The 23,200-nt window shown below is 38.6% G+C and overlaps 1 protein-coding gene across 1 annotated transcript in view; it reads right to left on the reverse strand.

Annotated features, from left to right (window-relative positions):
* The window catches only part of KCNH8 (potassium voltage-gated channel subfamily H member 8), a 401,601-nt gene that overhangs the window by 23,397 nt on the left and 355,004 nt on the right, over positions 1-23,200 (reverse strand). The window contains exons 12-15 of the mRNA XM_032630495.1: positions 17,423-17,461; positions 12,186-12,544; positions 10,042-10,148; positions 7,295-7,371 (exon numbers count right to left, since the gene is read on the reverse strand). Coding sequence (XP_032486386.1) covers positions 7,295-7,371; positions 10,042-10,148; positions 12,186-12,544; positions 17,423-17,461 — 582 coding nt within the window. The remainder of the gene's footprint in view (positions 1-7,294; positions 7,372-10,041; positions 10,149-12,185; positions 12,545-17,422; positions 17,462-23,200) is intronic.

Here is a 23,200-nt window from a genome sequence, read left to right on the forward strand (position 1 = left end):
AAGAATCATAAGGAAATACTTTGAACGCTATAGGCCAACAAGTAAGATAACAGATGAATTTGACAAATTTCTACAGAGACGTAAACTACCAAAACTGACTCAAGAAGAAATAGAATATCTAAATAGACCCATAAAAGTAAAGTGATTAAATTAGTAATCAAAAAACTTTCCACAAAGAAAAGCCCAGGACCAGATGGCTTCACCAGACCTTTAAGCGAGCATTAATAGCAATTCTTCACAAACTATTTAAAAATATAGAAGAGGAGGGAACACTTCTCAACTCATTTTATGAGACCAATATTACTCTCACATGAAAACCAGACAAAGATATCACAAGAAAAAGAAAACTGTAGACCAGTAATTTATGAATATAGATGGCAAAAATCCTCAAAAAAATACTACCAAATTGAATCCAGCAATATTTAAAAGGGATTCTACACCATGACCAGGGGGATTTATTTTAAGAATGCAAGTTTAGTTTGCCATCCCCAAATCATTAATTAACATAATATACCATATTGGTAGAATAAAGGACAACAAACAAACAAACACATTGTCATCTCAATAGGTGCAAGAAAAAGCATTTGACAAAATTTAACATCCCCTTGTGATAAAAACACTCAACAAATCAGGGATACAAGGGTACTCTCTCAACATGAAAAAGGGAATTTATGAAATACGCACAGTTAACATCATATTCAATGGTGAAAGACAAAGACTTCCTTCCCAAGGGGAGGCACAAGAGAGGGATATTTCTTTCCATTTCTATTCAGTGAAGTACTGGAAGTTCTAGCCAAGGCAATTAGGGAAGAAAAGGTAATAAAAGGCATTTAAACTGGAAAAGGAGAAATAAAACTATCTCTACTTCTAGATGGCATGATCTAATATAAAAAATTTCCAAAAAACCCACTCCCAAATTATTAGCACTATTTAAAATGTTTGGTAAAGTTGCAGGATACAAGATGAGCAAGCAAAAATCAGGTGTATTTCCGTACACTATAAGTGAACAATCCAAAAATAAATTAAGAAAACAATTTCATTTACAATAGCATCAAAAACATTAGAACTCCCTTAAAAAACTAAAAATAGAACTACCATAAATCTACAAACAGTAAATGCTGGAGAGGGTGTGGAAAAAAGGGAACCCTCTGCACTGTTGGTGGGAATGTATATTGATACAGCCACTATGGAGAACAGTATGGAGGTTCCTTAAAAAACTAAAAATAGAACTACCATACGACCCAGCAATCCCACTACTGGGCATATACCCTGAGAAAACCATAATTCAAAGAGTCATGTACCACAATGTTTATTGCAGCTGTATTTACAATAGCCAGGACATGGAAGCAGCTTAAGTGTCCATCAACAGATGAATGGATAAAGATGTGGCGGGGCTTCCCTGGTGGTGCAGTGGTTGAGAGTCCGCCTGCTGATGCAGGGGACATGGGTTTGTGCCCCGGTCTGGGAAGATCCCACATGCCACAGAGCGGCTGGGCCCGTGAGCCATGGCCGCTGAGCCTGCGCGTCCGGAGCGTGTGCTCCGCAACGGGAGAGGCCACAACAGTGAGAGGCCTGTGTACCTCAAAAAAAAAAAAAAGAAGAAGATGTGGCACATATATACAATGGAATATTACTCAGCCATAAAAAGAAGCGAAATTGAGTTATTTGTAGTGAGGTGGATGGACCTAGAGACTGTCATACAGAGTGAAGTAAGTCAGAAATAGAAAAACAAATACTGTATGCTAACACATATATATGGAATCTAAAAAAAAAGATTCTGAAGAACCTAGGGGCAGGACAAGAATAAAGACGCAGACGTAGAGAATGGACTTGAGGACACGGGGAGGGGGAACAGTAAGCTGGAATGGAGTGAGAGAGTGGCATGGACATATATACACTACCAAATGTAAAATAGATAGCTAGTGGGAAGCAGCCACATAGCACAGGGAGATCAGCTTGGTGCTTTGTGACCACCTAGAGGGGTGGGATAGGGAGGGTGGGAGGGAGATACAAGAGGGAGAAGATATGGGGATATATGTATATGTATAGCTGATTCACTTTGTTGTACAGCAGAATATAACACACCATTGTAAAGCTATTATACTCCAATAAAGATGATAAAAAAGTATTAGAACTCTTAGGAATACATTTAACCAAGGAAGTGCAAGACTTGTACACTGAAAACTACAAAATATTGTTGAAAGAAATTTAGAAAGATATGGATAGACACATAGAGCAATAGAATAGAATTGAGAGTCCAGAAATAAACCCTCATATCAATGGCAAGTTGAGTGTCACAAGAGTACAAAGACAATTCAGTGGGGAAAACAGTGTTTTTAATAAATGGTGATGTGATCACTAGACATCCACACAAAAAAATTAAGTAAAATTGGACCCATACATCACCCATATACAAAAATTAACTCAAAATAGACCAAAGACCTAAATGTAAGAGCTCACACTATAAAACCTTTAGAATAAGACAGAGGAATAAATCTTAATGACCTTGGGATAGGCAATGGTTTCTTAGATGTGACCTCAAAATCACAAAGAACAAAAGAAAAAGGAGATAAATTGGATATCACCAAATTGTGCTTTATAGAAAAACATTAAGAAAATTAAAGGACAACTTAAAGAATGTGAGAAGAAAACTGTACATCCATCATAACTTGTTATCTAGAATATATAAAGAACACTCACAACTCAGTAATAAACAGACAACCTAATTTAAAAATGGACAGAAGATCTAAACTGACAGTTCACCAAAGACATACAAATGGCCAATAACACATGAAAAGATGCTCAAATTATTAGCTATCAGGGAAATGCAAATGGAAACCACATGAGATACCACTTTATGCACACAAGAACGGTTATATAAAAAAATCAGATAATAACAAATAAAAATTGTTGGTGAGAAAGTGGAGAGGTTGGAACCTTCATATGCTGCTAAATGTAAAATTCTTCTGCTGCTTTGGGAAACAGCCTGGCAGTTCCTCAAATGTTTACACATAGGGTTACCAGCCATTCTTCTTTACTCAGGAGAAATTAAAACATGTGCACACAAAATCTTGCGTGAATGTTTTATGAAAGTTCATAGTAGCATTGTTCATATTAGCCAAAAAGTGGTTACAACACAAATGCCCATCAAATGATGAATGAATAAACAAAATGTGCTAGATCTATATAATGAAATATTACTTGGCAGTAAAAAGGAATAAAGTACTGGTATGCAACAATGTGAGATGAAAACCTCGAAAATATTACACTCAGTGAAAAAAGCCAGTCACAAAGGACCATATTGTATGATTCCATTTATATAAAATGGCCTGAGTGGGCGAATCTACAGGTACATAGTGTAGCTTAGTGGTTGCCTGGGGCTGAAGATGGGGAGCCACTGGCATTAGGGGTGATGGCTGTGTGGTGCAAAGCTTCTTTGTGGGGTAACAAAATGTTCTAAAATTTATTATGGTGATGCATGCACAAGTCTAGGAATATACTAAAAGCCCTCAAGTGTAGGCTTTAATTAATTAATTAATTAATTAATTAATTTTGGCTGTGCTGTCTGGCTTGCGGGATCTTAGTTCCCTGACCAGGGATCGAACCCGCGCTCCCTGCCGTACAAGCACAGAGTCATAACCATTGAACAGCCAGGGAAGTCCCGAGGTGTACAATTTAAAAGGATGAATTCTATGACACATTAATTATACCTCAATAAAGTTGTTTTAAAAATGGAGTTAATAAATAGTATGAGAAGCCAGACTTCTCTCTCAGAAAAGTCAATATGTTTCTACAAAACTCATTTATATTTTTGTTTAGGCATGTATTATATACATGAAACATTTTCATTCTCCTTAATATAGTTAAGACTCAAGTTGGAATAAAATGGCCTAATATTAACTGGCTCCTTTATGTACCTACAAAATAAAATGTTAACAAGTGGCAATTAGAGCACTCCAGCCAAAGTGCACTCTGCTAAGGATGATTTAACAAGCCACCGCATTTTCTCACTTTGAAATTGAAGATTTGCCTGTGATTACCTTTCTGTTAAGTTTGGCAGGTTGTCTTTTGCCTAGTTTTAATATCATTTTACCACTTAAACGTTTAGTGTAATGTCAAATAATGGTTAAGCATTGTTAGCTGGCATACTGGGTCTCCTTGCCCTTAAATCAACTTAAGTGTTACAGAATAAGTGTTCTTTACAGTAAATCGGTGACACTTTTACATCAAATTATTTAGTTAAAATAAGATGCACTGAAATGTAAATTTTTTACCCTATCATTTTTTATTGTAATTTTAAAAAATAAATATATTTATTTATTTTTGGCTGCATTGGGTCTTCGTTGCTGCGCGTGGCTTTCTCTAGTTGCGGTGAGCAGGGGCTACTCTTCCTTGTGGTGCATGGGCTTCTCATTGCAGTGGCTTCTCTTGTTGCGGAGCATGAGCTCTAGGTGCGTGGGCTTCAGTAATTGTGGCAGGCGGGCTCAGTAGTTGTGGCCCACAGGCTTAGTTGCTCAGTGGCATCTTCCCAGACCAGGGCTCAAACCCATGTCCCCTGCACTGGCAGGCAGATTCTTAACCACTGTGCCACCAGGGAAGTCCCTATTCTAATTTTATAGTGAGTGCCTTCATAGCAAAAGGAAGTCTCAGGTGAAAGCAGTCTCATTTTCATGATCAAATATGTTTCCCTTAAGTCCATTCATTTTCATTTTATTCCATATGCATTGACTAATTCTCTCTCCTGTTACTCTGCATGGGGCACTGCTGGGTAGCAGGGGGGACTAACTTGAGAGTCACATTTGTTGACTAGAAGCATGACCTTGTATGAGGAGAGAATGAGCATTTGACCACCATGTTTGGTGCTTTACATATGGTATTAAGTCCTTACCACGCTCCTCTATGGCAGATTTTATCATTACCATTTAATAGAGGAAAAACCTGAACTTAGGGAAGGTGAACATTGAAGATACCAACACATTTTTTCCCCAAAACTAATTACTAACTTCTGTGTTTCAGCTAAGATATTGGTCAGTCAGTTCCTAAAACCATTAAATAAACTCAAATGTGAAGGAAAATATTGATAATTCAAATGTTATTAATGTGTGATTTTATCTGAGAACAGTATCTTAAAGAAAATTGTTTAATAAAAAGTTGCTATCCAAAAAAAAAAAAAAACCCAACAACAAAAAACCCCACAATAATAAAGCACTCTTAAACCACACACACACAAAAGTTGATGTCCAGGTGCCCAAAAGAGTGTTTAGTTTGTTTTCTTTTTGTTCTTCTGTGTATTTTTTTTTGGTGTATTTTTAATGAGATTATTTGTGTGATCTCACATATGGCCAAGTCCTCATGATTTAAGCAGTTTCAATCCAGTTAGTTTTTCTTTTCCTATTTTGTTAGTCTGCCCTTTGGCCCTCTTACTTCTTGTTGGCAACCATCTCACTTCCAGAAAGTGTAGACTCCGAATGAGAGAGGGCAGTAAAGCACAAATCTTCACTAAGCTGATGGAACACACATTGAACAAAAACCTATAGACTTGAGCTTCCCTGGTGGTGCAGTGGTTAAGAATCTGCCTGCCAATGCAGGGGACACGGGTTTGAGCCCTGGTTCGGGAAGATCCCACATGCGGCGGAGCAGCTAAGCCCGTGCGCCACAACTACTGAGCCTGTGCTCTGGAGTCCACGAGCCACAACTACTGAAGTCCGTGCGCCTAGAGCCTGTGCTCTGCAACAAGAGAAGCCACCACGATGAGAAGCCCACGCACCTCAACGAAGAGTAGCCCCTGCTCGCAGCAAGTAGAGAAAGCCCACACGCAGCAACGAAGACCCAACACAGCCAAAAATAAGATAAATGAAATAAATAAATTTATTAACAAAAGAACCCTATAGACTTTGTGACAAGCTGCCCAGTTTTCCATTATTACAGGTAATTGGAAACCAATTATGATTACGTGAATTTCATTTTTTTCAAATCTCATCAATATCATCAGTTGGTTACATTTTCCATCAAGACCTCATCAGAGAATCTAAAACTTCAGCCCTATTACCCTGTCTGTGTCTGCTCACTGAACTTGGCCTAGGTCTACCTGGAAGTTCACCACAGACAGCTGGGTCTTCCTGCATATTCCTGTCTGAAGGATCCTCCTAGCGTCTTCTGCAGCTAAGCCTGAAGGTAACCTCTCAGGAGCCACCCTCAACTCCTTTTACTTGTCTCATGGAAGAACAATTCTGAGTTGCCCTACCCAGTCTCTCAGTGGCCACCCCCGAGCAGGATCAAGCCCCAATTGCCTACAGAGTGAATGATCTCATTAACACACACTTATTTACTTGTTTTCCTTTCTTTCCTGTCTTATTCCTTTGCTCCTTCATCTTGCTTCCTGGATCACCTCCCAAAGAAACTATCTGCATCCAAATCATTGTCTCAAAATCTATTTTTTAAAAAAATTTAATTTTAGGGGGACACCCAAATTAAGAGACTGATTCAGAAATTACCTTCTCTATTTATATGAGACATACAGAAAAGACAAATTTATAGAAACAGAAAGTAGATAAGTGGTTGCCTAGGGCTAGATGTGGGAACAGAGATTAATCATAAATGGGTGTGAGAGATCTTTTTAGGGAGGAAAAATACTCTAAAACTCAGGTGGGGATGGTTGAACCACTCAATAAAGATAGTAAAAATCATTAAACTATACACTTGAAATAGGTGAATTTTATGATACGTACAATATACCTCAATAAAGTTTTTTAAGAAATAACCTTATTTTACACGGAGAGATGGTAAGATCTAAAGAGCTAAAGTGCTCAAAGTTACACAGCAAATACAGGCCAGAGAAAAGAATAGAGTTTCAGGCCATTTGGTTACTCTGATTCATTACTTTTGATTGGACAAATGATCTTGCTTTAACTCATTAAAAATTAAAGTACTTGAAAAAAGTGACAAAGCACCAATTAAACCAAGTATCAATACATTTATGACACCAATTATAATAATCATTTAGTTAGTGTTTCCTGTAGGTTAAATAATTTACCTAGGTTATTTCATTTAATTTCACAAACGGGCCATAAGGTGGGGATGACTACTATCTCTTTGCTACCCATGGGGAAATAGAGCTTGAGAGAAGGTAAGTGACTAATAGTCACATGAGGCTGAGTGGGAATTCATCCATATTTGTCACCAGACACCAGAGCACATATTCATCATGACTATATTATACCACTTCTGCTGGTGAGTAGGATTTCTTTCCCCTCTCACCACTCCAACATGACCAGAGAAAGGCAAAGCTCCATACCTCGCTGTTGAGTTTGTTTATCTGCTGCTTGGTCTCCTCTGCTTTGATGAAGAGGACAGCAGCTCCAATCTCTGGGTCTGGAAAGTGACACACATGCAGAATGAGTCCTTCAGGAATAAACCTCATATTTCAGGACTGGGGCAGTTAGAACAAGGAAGGAAGCCCAAGCTACCTTCAACCTTTCCTGATGTCGGTGCACTGTAGCTTCTGTCTCCCTAGTTCTCCTCTGGATGGCACCTGGTGAGCTCTTTGAAACTAGGCACACAGCATGGTGGTGACTGTGGCCACACTTACTGGATGTGTCCATGGCCACCTTCCCCCTCTCCTGAACACAGTCCTACCATGTGCCCAAATGGCACATGTTCTCTTCTTTGACCATTTTCCAAAAATATATCACAGCCAGTGTCCAAGCCATAGAAAAGAGATGTTCTTTTCTCCTCTCTTCCCTTTCCAGATTTTGAGTCCTGTACCCATGAGAGCATTTTCCTCCGACCTCTATTAAAGCTGCTCATCCCCACTGCAGGCTTTCTGTCTCTTCCAATGTTGCTCTAAAAGGTGATTTCTCCCGTTTCCCGGGTCTCTCATCTCCACTTTTTCTCTACCTTACTTTTACAAATACATTTCATATCTGTCAGGAGCAGAAGCACAGATGAATCATTGCTAGCTAGAGTGGAAAGGATTTGATATACAGAGGTATCTATATCTATATATGTCGTATATATATATATATCATGATGACTATCCTAATTCTGGTCAATTATGTGTAGAAAATTTGCCTGTGGGAGAAAAAAGTCGCTCAAAACAATCAAAAGTGTCAGAGTAGTAAAAGTTCCTTTTGCTGAGATATTTTTCAAAGTTAATCTATTCATTCAATGAATGATAAGAGATCACCTACAACAGGCTAAGCCTCCTTTAGATGAGACAGAAATAAAGAAAATATATTGACCTTCATGGGGCTTTGAGTCTAGCTGGGAAAAGAGACATTGAAAAAGCAATTATGGGGCTTCTCTGGTGGTGCAGTGGTTAAGAATCTGCCTGCCAATGCAGGGGACACAGGTTCGAGCCCTGGTCTGGGAAGATCCCACATGCCATGGAGCAACTAAGCCCGTGCGTCACAACTACTGTAGCCCCCGTGCTTAGAGCCTGTGCTCTGCAGCAAGAGAAGCCACCCTAATGAGAAGCCCGCGTACTGCAATGAAAAGTAGCCCCCGCTCACTGCAACTAGAGAAAGCCTGCGCACAGCAATGAAGACCCAATGCAGCCAAAATAATAAATAAATAATATATTTAAAAAAAAAAGCAATTATGCAATAGGTGTGGATTTCATACTAAGGGCAGTAGGAATCCATCTCAGGATTTTAAGCATAGGAATAGCGTAATAAGAATAAATTTGTATTTTTTTAAAAGTTCACTCTGTATGGAGAACAGTGTGAAAACAGAGAAGTGACTTTGGAAGCACTGCAGGCAAGAGTGAATGTGGCAGGGAAAAGGGTGGTAGAAGGAAGGATAGAAAGTCTCAGACATAACTGAGAGATATTTAGGAGGTAAAGTCAAGAATATTTGTTGCTTGAATGGATGAGTATTGGGGTAGATGTTGGGAAAAGGGAGAAGAGGAGGCTAAGGGGGGTGGCAGGACCAGAAATACTAGGTGGATGGCATGATGACGTCCTGTGAGCCAACAAGGAAAACTTCCTATTGGGACCCACCATCAGCTTCCATAGCAAATGCTCACATCTGGTTGACTAGAACTATGATTTCTGTGCTTCTTGCTCAGAGCAGATATAAGTCCATTACATGGATGAATCATGATTGTTGACTAACATCTGCATTCCTCTCCTCACCTTCCTACCTCCCACCATTGTCCTACTATGGAGTCTTACTCTTCCATCTTCCCAGATGAGTGCTGAGAAGAACTGTTGATTGAGATGGAAGACTGGTATTCTACCAAATGGAGACATACCCCCAGAGCTGTACATTCAGAAGTCTTTACTGGGCTTGGCTTTGCCCATGGAAGGATTCACCAATTAGCAGGAGATCCTGACACAAGGATCTGCCTTGCATCTGGTGACTGTTTGGGATCACCTATGTTCATTATTCTCTATCAACTACAGGTGCGTCTTCTTTTAGAAGTTGTCATTTCTGGCCTTCATCATGCTGACAAATTCTTTTGTGGGCAATGAACTCAAGAATGAAATGGAGAGAGAGGAGCCTGGGCTAGGTTTGGGGGTACTTTACGTTAATTCACCATCCCTAGAGGGTAGTACTTCATATAATTCCCCATCATTTCCGATATTCTTACATACTTCTGAAGATATTTATCCCTGGCAAACTGCAAGTATGTAACCACTTACCCAATAAATTGGTTAAGTATAACCAATGTTCCTACAGTCTACACCCAACACAGCATTTCCTTTGGGTAATGTTGTTTCTGTGGATTAGTCTGCATTTATAATAGGAAAACATGGTTACCCTCTGATGAAGAGCAGAAATTTGAGTCTCCTCCTGACACACCATTTACCTGGGCTGGTAAGCTGCAGGGTGTCGAGCCTGGATAGAGGAACCATTACAAACGCTATCTTAATAACTTGGAGGTGGCACAGACTCAAGTCAAATTACTTTGTGGCTTTGGTTAAGTTCCATCACATGGAGAATACCCCGAGAATGGGAAGGCAAAAAAGTGCCTATACCAAACATTACAAGTTGTAAAGACATATCACCCCTTGAGAGAAGACTAAATATAGAGCTTACCTCCAAGAGGAGGAGAAATTCGGGGCTCCGGTCTGACTCGTTCAGAGCCAAAGTCAAAAGACTGGCTTTCCTCACTACAGTTTCCATCTTCAATTCCATCAACAACCCTGTTTAAAATAACAAGCATTGGCTAGTTGCGCATTTATATCCATGGGTTCCAGTATTCCTAGAAGACTTGAAAAATCGTGTGTTAAATTTCGAAATTCTAGACACTCTAGAGCTGGGCTATCCAATATGGTAGCCATTAGCCTTATACGGCCATTGAGCACCTGAAATGTGCAAAAAGAGATGTGCTGTAACTATAAAATACACACTGGATTTTGAAGATTTTAGTAAAAAATGTAAGTTATTTAATTAGAAATTTTTTACATTGTTCACATTTGAAATGCTAGTATTTGGGGCATATTGAGTCAAATAAAATATCTTATTAAAATTATTATTAAAAAATTCCACGTGTGTGTGTTTACTTTTTAAAGATGTGGCTACTGGAACATTTAAAATTACTCATGTAGCTCACAATTTTAGCTCATGCTACATTTCTATTGAACAGCAATGCTATAGATCTTAGACTCATTTATTCTCAGATTCAAAACCTTAAGCTACAGATGTTCTCTTATCTAAATTTATATTAATTCACTACTCTATCCAGAATTAAAGAGTTTTAACGTAATGTTTACAGAATTGCAGAAAATAACTTTGAAAACATCTTTGCTCTGGACGTGGACAAAACTCTGAAGTGAGAGTTGAGGAATTATATTTAAATGACTATTAGGACTCTAGCTAATCTTCTTTCCTTGGTAAATAATATCTAACACACTCATTATTTTAAAAAAAGATGAATTTATTGTAGAAAATGTAAACATAAAGGTAGCAAAAATCTGAAAAGAAGAATCAACTGTCATTCACCACTACCCTTAACATCTTGGTGTGTTCTCAAAATCTTTTTCTAGATATAAAATAAAATATGTTTTTTCATAAGTGTAGAATAAGTTGTACATGAAAATTTCTTTTCCAGCTCTGATACATTTCCCCCCTTTTTTATAATTTAGTATTTTTCATTTTAGAGAAATTTTAGGACGGAGAAGAGTTAAGGGATGTTTTCAAATTACCATCTCCAACTGAATTCCTGAACATTTAATATCCACCTACTTATCATTAACCCTGTTTTGCTTATTTTCCCCTTAATATTTTCTCTAAATGGATAAGTTGTGTTCTTCAAATGACTAACTAAATATGTAGTATATCAGAAACATCTCTTGCCTTATAAGCAGAACAACAGAATTTGTATCTATATTTCAGAACTCAAATTTCTGAGATTTTGGACAAAATATGTAACCTTCAAAATACTTAACACTTCTTACAACTTTATAGTAGAGATAATACAAGCTACTTTAGACGATTCCTGAAAAGACTAAATGTAATAGTAAATGAAAAATTACCTAGCCGAGTACATGAGACTAGGAATCACTCAATATGTTTTTTTCTTGTCTATTTTTACTGAGCTGTTACACACCGTAGCCTACTCTTTTCACATTTTCTGAGTCAGAATTTTTCAGTGTTTCAATCACTTTTAGTTGATCCTAAAGTGAATTTTTTTAAAATTAAAAAATAGAACCATCCCATATTACAGGCTGAAGGGACCAGAAATAAAACTAAGTTCAGTCGTCCACAATAATGAAGCAAATACTATGGGACATGAAGACCAGCACTTCACTTCCTTCATAATTTCCACTCATTGCTTCATGAAACTTTTGGTAAGATCAGATACTGAGGGGATAACAATACGGACTTTGTTCCATCTCTTTTGTTTTCATTAGAAATTTATAAGTTATAAAATTACAATGTAGAAATATACATCTATAAAAATAGGTAGAGCTAAATGGATAAAGGGAGAAGAGAAAGAATTTGGAACATGTAATGGACCCTTTTGAGAATGTGACTAACATGATTTATTCTCATCTTGCATACACCTCCACGTAGAGTCAAAAATGGCGCACAAAAATTTAAGGAAGCTGAAGCATCGAGGCTAGGAACCTGCATGGCAGAAAGGCCTAGAAGGCTGACTCATTTACTAGCCAGGTACTAGTCTGAATACAAGGCAGCCAGTTTCACCTCGGAAAGAATTCTATGATGTGAACTCTCACCTTGGACTGAGGTCTGGGGGTCCAGCATTGTTCAAAGTTGAAAGTTGCAATTTCAAGTTCTTCTCTTTTCTTTTACCGTGGTTAGGGGCGTCGGCTTCCTGTTTGCTTTTGGGGGAATTGGAACTGGAGACTCTGACAGGTGAGTGAAATGGCACTGTTCCCGAGGCCAGCTGCTTCAGGCTTAAGCCGAGATAGCTCTTACTGCTTCCAGGCCTCTTGTTACGGGAAGAGGAAGATCCCCTTGTGTAGATGGGGGAGAGGGAAGCAGTCTCCTCCTCTTCCCGGCTCTCTTCCTCTTCCTCGTCTTCCACAATGGATGGGAGTCTCTTCTTGATGCTGCCATTTCCCTTGGGCTCTGGCTAAATCGGAGGATAATATACATGAGTACAGATGGTGAAGACTTCTTGAGAGGCATATCATTCATGCTGCAGGGCCCATCTGAACAAAGTCAGGTCCCCTAAAGCCTTTAAAATGGAAGACCTCACAGATTTTGCTCTTATTTATTCAGCTGTTCAAAGTCTCTCATACTGTCTAGCACAGGGAACTCTACTCAATATTCTGTAATAACCTACATGGGAAAAGAATCTGAAAAAGAATGATTCACTTTGCTGTACACCTGAAACTAACACAACACTGTAAATCAACTATACTCCAATAAAAATTTTAAACAAAACAGAAATAGACTCACAGACATAGAAAACAAACTTAAGATTACCCAAGGGGAGGGGGGTAGAGGGATAAATTAGGAGTTTGACATTAAAATATACACACTGCTATATATAAAATAGATAACCAACAAGGACCTCCTATATAGCACAGAGAACTCGATTCAATATCTTGGAATAACTTATAATGGAAGAGAATGTTAAAAAAGGATATATACATATATATGTATATATATACATATATATATATCTCTCAATCACTTTACTGTACACCTGAAACTAACACAACATTGTAAATCAACTATATTTCAATAAAAGATGTTAAAAATCTCCCCATTTCTGATCTCAGCTAGGTTTACTCTCTCTGCTTTCCTGGTGTTAGCCCACAATGGTCTTTTAAACTCTCTTGGTGGTGAGCTATGTAAAAGGTGCATTTGATCAGGTTTGCATTGAAGTTTTAATCAGCCTGTCATTTATAATAGCATATGATGGCATGTTTTTAGGAATAAGACATTTTTCAATTTTACTGGAAGGTCTTGGGCCTTGATAGTTTATTTAATTTATTTATTTCATTTTTCAGGTATCCTTATCATTTTATTTTTTATTGAAGTATTGTTGATATACAATATTATATGTTACAGGTATACGATATAGTGATTCACAATTTTTACAGGTTATACTCCATTTATAGATATTGTAAAATATTGGCTATATTCCCTGTGTTGTACAACATCTCCCTGTAGCTTATTTTATACCCAGTAGTTTGTACCTCTTACTCCCCTACCTGTATCTTGCCCCTCCCCCTTCCCTCTCCTCATTGATAACCGCTAGTTTGTTCTCTGTGTCTGCTTCTTTTTGGTTATATTCACTAGTTTGTTGTATTTTTTAGATTCCACATATAAGTGATCTCATACAGTATTTGTCTTTCTCTGTCTGACTGATTTCACTTAGCATAACTGGGCATTGATATTTTAAAGTTACAGGGTCCTCAGTGGAACTTTATGTGGAGATCAACCAGCAAAATTATATTATCTTTGAGAATAAAACTCTTTCCTATTTTGGATCATAGATGAACGAAGATCAGAAGTGTCCTCAGCTCTCCTTCTTCTCACAAGTCAGGTGGCAGGAAGTACAGCAAACCATTTGATCCTCTCACCTTGAAGAGCCTTAGGAAAGGAAAGGGAGAGTTTTGCAAACTCTCCTGTAGGATTCCTACCTGGGCTCCTTCAACCTTACAGGCCTAGAAGAAGCAAAGGAGAGGATGGGAAAGGATGAAGGAGGGGATAATGAAGGGGCAGGGCAGACAAGGTAGCAAAGGCTAAGCTGATGGCCCTCAACAGAGTCACTCTAAGAGTATGTGTTTCTTGCTCTGCCCCAGACATGGCCTCCCTGCTCCAAAAAGTCAGTTCATTTTTCTGTGCCTCAGTTTCTTTTGAGAATACAATCATTTATACCTGCTTATCAATAATTCATAATAAAAATAAACTGAAAAGACCTAAGAATACTATTTATTGTCATGAGCTGTCATGGTTATTACTTCATCTCAATAAATAGTTGTTTTATTGGTATATGAATTTTATTGTAACAGTTATAATGATATATATATATGTAACAAAAAAATGAACTTGAATCTGTAGTGACTGACAGGCCCATTCACCCATTTAGTTGAGGCCATAGCTGTAAAGTAAAATGATCAGTTCACTTAGGAAGGTCTTTTTTTTTTTATTTTAATCTTTTTAAAAATTAATTAATTAATTAATTGGCTGTGTTGGGTCTTCATTTCTGTGCGAGGGCTTTCTCTAGTTGCGGTGAGTGGGGGGCCACTCTTCATCGCGGTGCGCGGGCCTCTCACTGTCATGGCCTCTCTTGTTGCGGAGCACAGGCTCCAGAAGTGCAGGCTCAGTAGCTGTGGCTCACAGGCCCAGTTGCTCTGCGGCATGTGGGATCTTCCCAGACCAGGGCTCGAACCCGTGTCCTCTGCATTGGCAGGCAGATTCTCAACCACTGTGCCACCAGGGAAGCCCTGTATTTTAATCTTATGGGTCAAAATTTCTTGAGGAAATGGAATTATTAGACTCATCTTTCCAACTATGTGATTATTTTAATTAATGGTAAAGCTATAAGTTCTTTATTCAAGAGTTATGGTTTTGCTTTTATTTGTTTTTTTTTCTTCACAGCATTTTAAATTCTGTGCTTTTAACAAAAGATGGACCCATGTGGAATTGCAGAGGAACATTTGTATACTAGTATTGTAGAACAGAAATGTGAGCTCACCCAGCTAAAGATACAACAGGGCGAACTCATCACAGAAATTAAAATCAGTGAGTACATTCTCTAACTGGACTTCTGTTTACATTTGCATTGGCAATTTAACCATTCCTTTGTTTCAAGGAGGATCCCTTGGTTCTAACAGAATCTTCTGACTAGTAACCTATAAGATGTTTGTACTTCTACAAGTTCATTTAATTTTCACACTTCCATGCTTGGAACCTTGGACAATTTGCTTAGGTACTGACTCTTGTGACTGGGACAGCCGACACGATTTATACCAAGAATTCATTAGCCCGTGGACCATCATTTCAGACAATACCCAAATTTATTATTATTAAATACCCAGCTCCACATGCAGCCTCTGTGCAGGAGGAGTACCTGTTACTTTCTTCAGGCCATTGGTATAGAAACACCCTCCTCCCTTGTGTCACTGGATTCACCTGTGTATACATGGCCACAAAATTCAACCATAGATCTTTTCCTTCTCTCTGACCCATCTCTTCCTTTCCCTCTCATCTTTCTCATGAATGCTCCCATGAGGGCAATGAGGTTTTATCCCCACAGTCAAGGGAGTCTCTAATTTTGCTCGTGACATCTTGCTGGGATAGTCATTTCAAACATTTCAAACGTGTCTTGACGAAAAGGAAAGCAGAATAAAGTCTAGTGGTGGAATGCATGTGTTTTTGATCACACAGTCTTAAAAGTCCTGTAACTTACTAGCTATAACCTTGGTCAGGTAATGTTATTGTTTAAAGCCTTGGTTTCCTCACCTGTAAATTGGCAATAATGTGAGGAAAAAATTAGGTATTAGATAATGGTAGTTACACCCTTAGTGACATGCACTGAGTGTGCTTAATTAAATGCTTGCCCTTGTGATGATGGTGATGATCATGAAGAAAAAGAAAACAAAATTTACATCAGGGCAGGTCCTACAGATAATGTTGTGATATTTTACATAATCTCCCCTTCTTTAACAGAACTCTTAGCAATGCACCTTGCCCAAAGATCACCTTTTTCAGACCCCTTGCCACTTGGTTTGGCCATAAGGCCAAATTCTAGGATGATAGTATGCCAGTGGACAGGTTATAGGGAAATTTTAGGAAGGCTCCTAGAAGGAGGGGAGCATCTATCTTGCTCTTTTACTTTGTTTTAGTTTCTAGTCTGGAACACTGATGAAATGAATGGATCTCCAGCAGCCATCTGAGAGAATGAGGAGAAGGAAGGCATATGTTGAGGATCATGAAGCAGAAAAAGGAAATCTCCAGGCCTACTGACACTGTTATACTGCTCACCTCCAGCCTTGTCCATGAGAGAGAAATAAATATCTATTGTATTGAAACCCCTGTTATACTGGTAGTTTTGATACTGCAAGTGAACTTCAGCCTTAATTATACAGATTTTGTTTTTGAAAGTTAAGGATGGTGTATTCTTGGAAGGGATGTTCATTTTCAGAGTGCTATGGTGGGGTGAGGAATTCAGATGGGAAAATCCAAAAGGAGGCTAAATTTATCTTCATGAGAAAGAATATAGGAAAGGTCTGGCGGAAAAGTGGTAATGAGGAAAGGATGCTTGTTGAGAAGAGTTTAAATGTAACGAGAGTTTTGCTAGTTCCTGAAGAGGGATTTTGCAGAGATGAGAGAGAAAAGACAACTAGTGGCAGGGAGGAACTTGGTTGATAGCACTGAGATGTTTTAAGAGCTTTAAAAATGTTTCTCAATAGCAACTCTGTTTGCTTTCCACCCCCAACCATCTTCGGTCCATTATCAATGTCTTTGTAACGTGCTGTGTAATTGGATTTATTTGGGCACCTCTGTATGCATGTGTATCTGTGTGTGTATGCATGTGTGTGAAAGTTGGGGGGTTCTGCTTCAAGAGGGTACAGAGCAAGAAAACGAGCTGTTTACAGGGTTTCTGTCATGGGATTATTGGTAATAAAGGTCTAGGTAATAAATTGGACAAGTTACTGTTTTGGGGGAAAGTTTTCTGTGAAATTGGAGGGTTCTTAAAAGTTGGGACTGACTTAAAAGCTCAATTCTTCTAAGATCAATACCCCAGGACTTCGTTACTCTGGGCAGGTTTTGGTGACAAACTATGTTTTAACAATAGCTCTAAGATCCTTAAATAGATATATGAGTTTCAATCTTTCTCTATTCCCAAACTCATGAAAGTCATTGCCACGTCTCTTTCAAGTGCTTTAGGGGAAGTCAAAATGAATACATTACATCCTCGAGGGGGAGACAGATTTGTTGGAAATCCCACAAATTTTAGATAAATATTTTGCTCTTTGGCGAAAAGCCATACCTGTGAGACCGTAGATTTGTTCGATAATCTTGATATCACCTGAAAGAACAAACAAACAAAGTTGTAACAATCATTTACACCTTCTCGGTGGTTTGGGACTGAGTGAAATGGAGGCAGGGAAAGAGATGATAGTTCAGAGGCTGTGGGGGGGGAGATGGGCCACCTGCATGGGCCAGAGTAGAGGAAATACCTCCTGAGAGATGCTGGGAGCATCTCCCACACCTCACCCTCTAGGAGCTCTACTGACAAGAGTGTGTAATAAAGAAAAGGGAGCAGCAAATTGACTGTCTAGTACAGGACACCACACCCAGGAAATAGGGGTCAAAATAGTACACTCATTGGATACATTTTCCATCTTGATGCTTTATTTACTCTCTTTTTGTTTTCCATCTCCCTTATTCCTCTTTCTTGCCCTTTTGCTAAATTATCTTATCTTCCATGATTTTTCTCTCCGGCTCTGTGAAAAAAAGAAATCGTGGAGGCGTTTCTTATTTAATCTCATTTCTTTCTATTTATCCACCTCCCCTTTTTCTTTGGATACGGGTGGCGGTGATGAACCCTCTCTGTCTCATTTGTTTTACTCGCTATGATGTTCCCTGTGGACTAGGATTAAGTTCACTGCGGATACTAATTTTCAATTTAAGTGATTTTAAGATCCAACTGATTGTAAAAAAGAAAAAAAATTCTGTCAATCAAATTGTGACATGCCATCAGTTAGAAGACTGATCCCAATTTCAGAGATGGTAAAATGTGAAAAACAAATGTGTAACATAGAATCACTTAAGTTCAAAACACATCTTGCATAAAATCAAACTATGGTACTGTGGAGTACCTTAAAAAACATGCACCTTCCAGGACGTACAAACAAGCTCTGGAAATTATAACATACCCGGGAAATATGCTTCAGGTCTCATCCACATTGTTTTTTGCTCAAATATACTCCTCTCATTTTAAAGTGGTAATAGATGTTATAAATTAACATAATTTTATTCCCATAAAAAAAAAACCTTGCACTTGAAAATGACCTGCCTAGTAAGTGAGACATATTTGGTAATTCTGTCAACCCCCCGCCCCGACTGTTTTTTTTTCTAGATGATTAGGGAAATAGATCTGCTATTATTTATACAAATGCCAGCATCATTATTGCTGTGCAAATATACCTTTCATCAATGTTTAATTTTATCAAAGCAGTCAACCCATTCTACATCTGTTTAGTTGCCTAAATATGCATTGATCAGTAGCACTGAAGACATACGTTTTGCAATAATTCCCTAAATGGTGACAAGTAAAACAGCTGAATAATTAAAAATGTGGAAAATAAAACAAAATTACAATGTCATTGCTACTGTGGTAGACATAAAAAATGGGTTTTTGAAAAGCTTTTCAGTTACAGCTTGGATGAAAGAAAGAATAGCCCTGGGATTCAGGAAGCCTGAACATCTCCAGGTCAGAGATGCTGTCTAAGGGATAAGAGAAAGGCACTGGCCTTAGCACTTGCTGATTTGGGTATGACTCCCAACCCCCATGGTTTACTACTAATATGAGTTCTGTCGAGTTGCTGAACTCCAAGAATGTTTTTCTGTATCAGTGCTTCTCAAACTTGCAGGTTCTGACTCAGGAGGTCTGGGTGGAGCCTGAGACTCCGCATTCCAATGACTTCCCAGGTAATATGGACCTTGCTGGCCCGTGGGGTACACTTTGAGTAGTGAGATCTTATAACCAACGGCATTGTTATTATCATCCTATCAGCTGTCAATTCACGAAGTATTCACTGAGATCAGCACCCTGGTAAACGCTCCCCAGCCATGACATCCAGTAATTTTCATTACAAATCCTATGAGGTAAGTGTCCATGATGTAGCCAGCACTACTGTGATAGGCTCTCTGAATAAATCATTTAATTCACATATGGTATTAATCACATGTGTTTTATTTTATTAAAAAAATTTTTTTAAATCACAGAAAACTCAGATTTAATAACACTCAGCATACATGGAATAAGTTCACTTAGCAGTTGCTGTGGCTCCTTTCACTTATAAGAGGCAAATATTTTTAAAGTACTCAACAGCAACAGTGAAAGCCCTCTCTCACCCTGATAGGAATGGATTTGTTATAGTTCTGCTAAATAGAATTAACCATCCTTGGAAAGATTTCAATCCAGTACTGAATTGTTTATGAAATGCCCTGTTATCTATTGTAATGTATTGTAAGTAGTTGAATTCTGTATATACTGCTATTTTCTGTGTTCATTGTTGTGAACTTATGTATGTTAGTGAAATAAATTTTCGGCTTTCATGTTGTTTCCTTAACATTTATAAATATACGTATTAAGATATTTTCCCCCTCTTACAGGAGAATAACAAACTTAGTGATGTTTTCTTTTCTGATGCAACCCAGAAACCCTAGCTGTTCTGAAAAGGTTGGTGCATGCTGTTAAGATAGAATGAAATTACTCTTTTCATCTCTGAAGCGAAACACCCCTCTGCCATTCCTCTTCAAAACCACAGGTTTTTACTTGATATTCACAACTTTTACACCACCATCAGTCAGTAATTTTCCAGGTGCCTTTAGTATTAGACATTATAGAACTTAAATACTGAGTCAAGAAGACTGATAAAATATAAAACATTTTCTGCTTAGCCACATTTGTAGGCAAGCATTTTCAGTGCCTATGTTCTGAGGAAGTCCATTATATCACGTGTATTTTAAAAAGAATACTCTGATAGATGCATTCTGTTGACTGACACTTCATGCTAATCCAGATTCTGCCAAGTGTAGAGAATATTAGTTTAATGGAAACCCAGTATTTTCAAGCTAGAAGTGACCCTAAAGAGTCTCTGCTACAATGGTTTGTACACCTGGCAGACAATAGGATGCTTTGAGAAGGGTTCCTTTAAAAAATCAGGTTACAGAGTACCAGTTCCAATGAATCTCTTTCAGTTGGTGATGGGTGTGGGTCTCAGGTCTCCAGGTCAGGTTTGAAACCACTGAGTTAGTCCAACTCCCTAACTAGAGATGTGGAAACAGTGGCCCAGGAAGATGAGATGACTTGCCCAATTCATGCAACAAGTTAGTGGCAAAACTTTTTCCCCAGAAGCCGTGCCTCCTGACTCTCAGTGTACCTTCCGTAGAATCATCAGTTTTCTCAGATACCTCTTCCAATGGTTAATGCTGTTTCTTGGGCTGAAAGAAAAAATGCCTGACATACTATGACATTTAATCTGGTTTGATGGTTGTCACAAATCCGACCCCCCAAACTCATGAGGCTAAGTTACCCAAACACCTCGTAAACCTTATCTGAGTCACAGATCTTTCATGAAATCGGATGAATTCTAGGCATTCCTTCCCCAGCGGGGAGAAACATGGATACAGCCTTTGGATAGAAAATATTTATTGTTCCAGCCACTAGAAGACTCAACGGTTTTGAAAGTTTTAAGGAAGGCAGCTTTCCCATTTTGAATCCCTCCTACACGGAGTTTTTATACCTTTTAGATAATAAGAAGAACTGTTGGTGATCTCTAATGGGAATAATTAGGAAAAAAAGAAAGACTGAAGTCATAGAGGTTGGGAAGATAAAAGGGAAGTAAGTCGGACACAAGAGCAGGAAATGAGGTCACTGCAATAAAGTTTTGAGAGAGATCAAAAGGGTAAGGGTCAACCCGTTCACATCTTGGGATTGTGCCCTTCATTCCCTCAGGATGGAAGAAGCCCAGTGCGGGCAGAAGGGCTGAGGACACCGCCTGGCACAAAGTTATGACCAGAAGTAAGGCGTCATAACCTTGAAGACTGGGAAAGAGACATTCTCAGCTTTGGTGCATTGGTTTTAAAAGTTTTTGTGTAACTGTTCTTCTCCTTTTCCCCCATCCTAACCACCTACATTACTCTATCACTCTGTGAGTCCAGTGGGAACTTGAGAGAGAGGACTTTTTTTTGTTTGTTTTTTAGGTTTAATGTTCTTAATTGTATTGCTTTTGGCTGAGACTTTACATCTCTCGATAACATGTTATACCCTACTATTTCTTTTTTTTTTGAAAACTTTTAATCTTATATTGTATTATAGGTGATTAACAATGTGGTGTTAGTTTCAGGTGTACAGCAAGTGATTCAGTTATACATATACATATATCTATTCTTTTTCAAATTCTTTTCCTATTTAGGTTGTTACATAATATTGAGCAGAGTTCCCTGTACTATACAGTAGGTCCTTGTTGGTTATCTATTTTAAATACAGCACTGTTACAGGTCAATCCCATAATCCCTAACTATCCCCCCCTCCCTTCTACCCTGGTAGCCATAAGTTCGTGAGGCAGGGCTCTTAAATTGGAAAAATACTGCTCACTGGCATCGAGGACCAGAGAGGAAAAATGGTCTCTTAGTCCCCATATAATTTGCTGCCAAAAAAAGCAAAACAAATCCACAATTTTTTTAACTGTGTAAAGAAGGTCCCAAGTTTTACTATTGAGCTTGAATTGCAAATGGAAATCAAATATACTAAAATGAATAGTCATTTTAGATGTGACACGTGCCATTGCGTTCTTGAATGTTGTCTCTTTTATTGAATGAAGACCGTTTTATAGGAGCTTTCATAGGCTCATACCTGATCTTGCCCATTCAACTCATTTTTCCCCTTAAATTTCCCTATAGTAAATTATCCTGATATTAGAATTTTTCTTTAATATTTTTATTGGGGTATAATTGCTTTACAATGGTTAGTTTCTGCTTTATAACACAGTGAATCAGCTATACGTATACATATATCCCCATATCTCTTCCCTCTTGCATCTCCCTCCCTCCCACTCTCCCTATCCCACCCCACTAGGTGGTCACAAAGCACCGAGCTGATCTCCCTGTGCTATGCGGCTGTTTCCCACTAGCTACCTGTTTCACGTTTGGTAGTGTATATATGTCCATGCCACTCTCTCACTTCGTCCCAGCTTAATCTTCCCTGATATTAGAATTTTTATGAATTCTTTTAGTTGGGAAGGGAGTTCTTTGATTTCTTTTATCTATTCCCTCCACCCATTAAAATCCCTCTGCGTTCTGAGAGATGGCGGGGTGTGAGGCCCCGCCTTTCACGGGAGGCTAAAAGGCCACCTCTAGAAGGAACGTGAGTGGTTTCTCAGCAGCGATGAGGCATTACCAACAACTTCTCCTTACTCTCAAGCTCTTTTCAAGAGGCCGAACCGCTAAGAAATTGACCACTGTGAGGCAGGAAGGAAGCAAAGGTGAGTGGAACCCACCACAAAGACCCAGGACTCCTAACAGTAACCCAGGGGGCCAGTGGCCCAAGGAAGGTAGGAAATCTATTTCCATTGTCTACTTGGCCCACAGGTAGGATTTATAAGCCCCTGTGTGGTCTGCAAATGACCTCTCAACTATGGAATCTCATAAGGCACGAAAGTGCCCTGGTGAGAATGTTATCTGCAGCTGATTGCTCAATCGGGAGATGAGATGTGAATTACAAGGTTCTTCTCTCCGACTGATTCATGACATTCTCTGCCTTGTTAATAAGGCCACACTGATTAAGTCACAGAGTAGATTGAAGGAGCGTGCGTCCCCGTTCAGAAACAGGGATTATCACGGATTTTATCTTGTTCACGGGACAGCAATATTACCAGCACTGGTGGTTGTTTGGGATAAAGAGAATATGAATGAAGGGTACTTGCAAATAACCCCATAATTCTCATAGTTAAAATGTCCACTCTTACAAAAATCATAAATAATTGTCAAATCTGCAGGTCTAATTTCCTCATCTGCTTCTTTCTCTTGCAGACTCAAG

This window comes from Phocoena sinus, chromosome 4 (genome assembly GCF_008692025.1).
Source record: "Phocoena sinus isolate mPhoSin1 chromosome 4, mPhoSin1.pri, whole genome shotgun sequence".
Lineage (NCBI taxonomy): Eukaryota > Metazoa > Chordata > Mammalia > Artiodactyla > Phocoenidae > Phocoena > Phocoena sinus.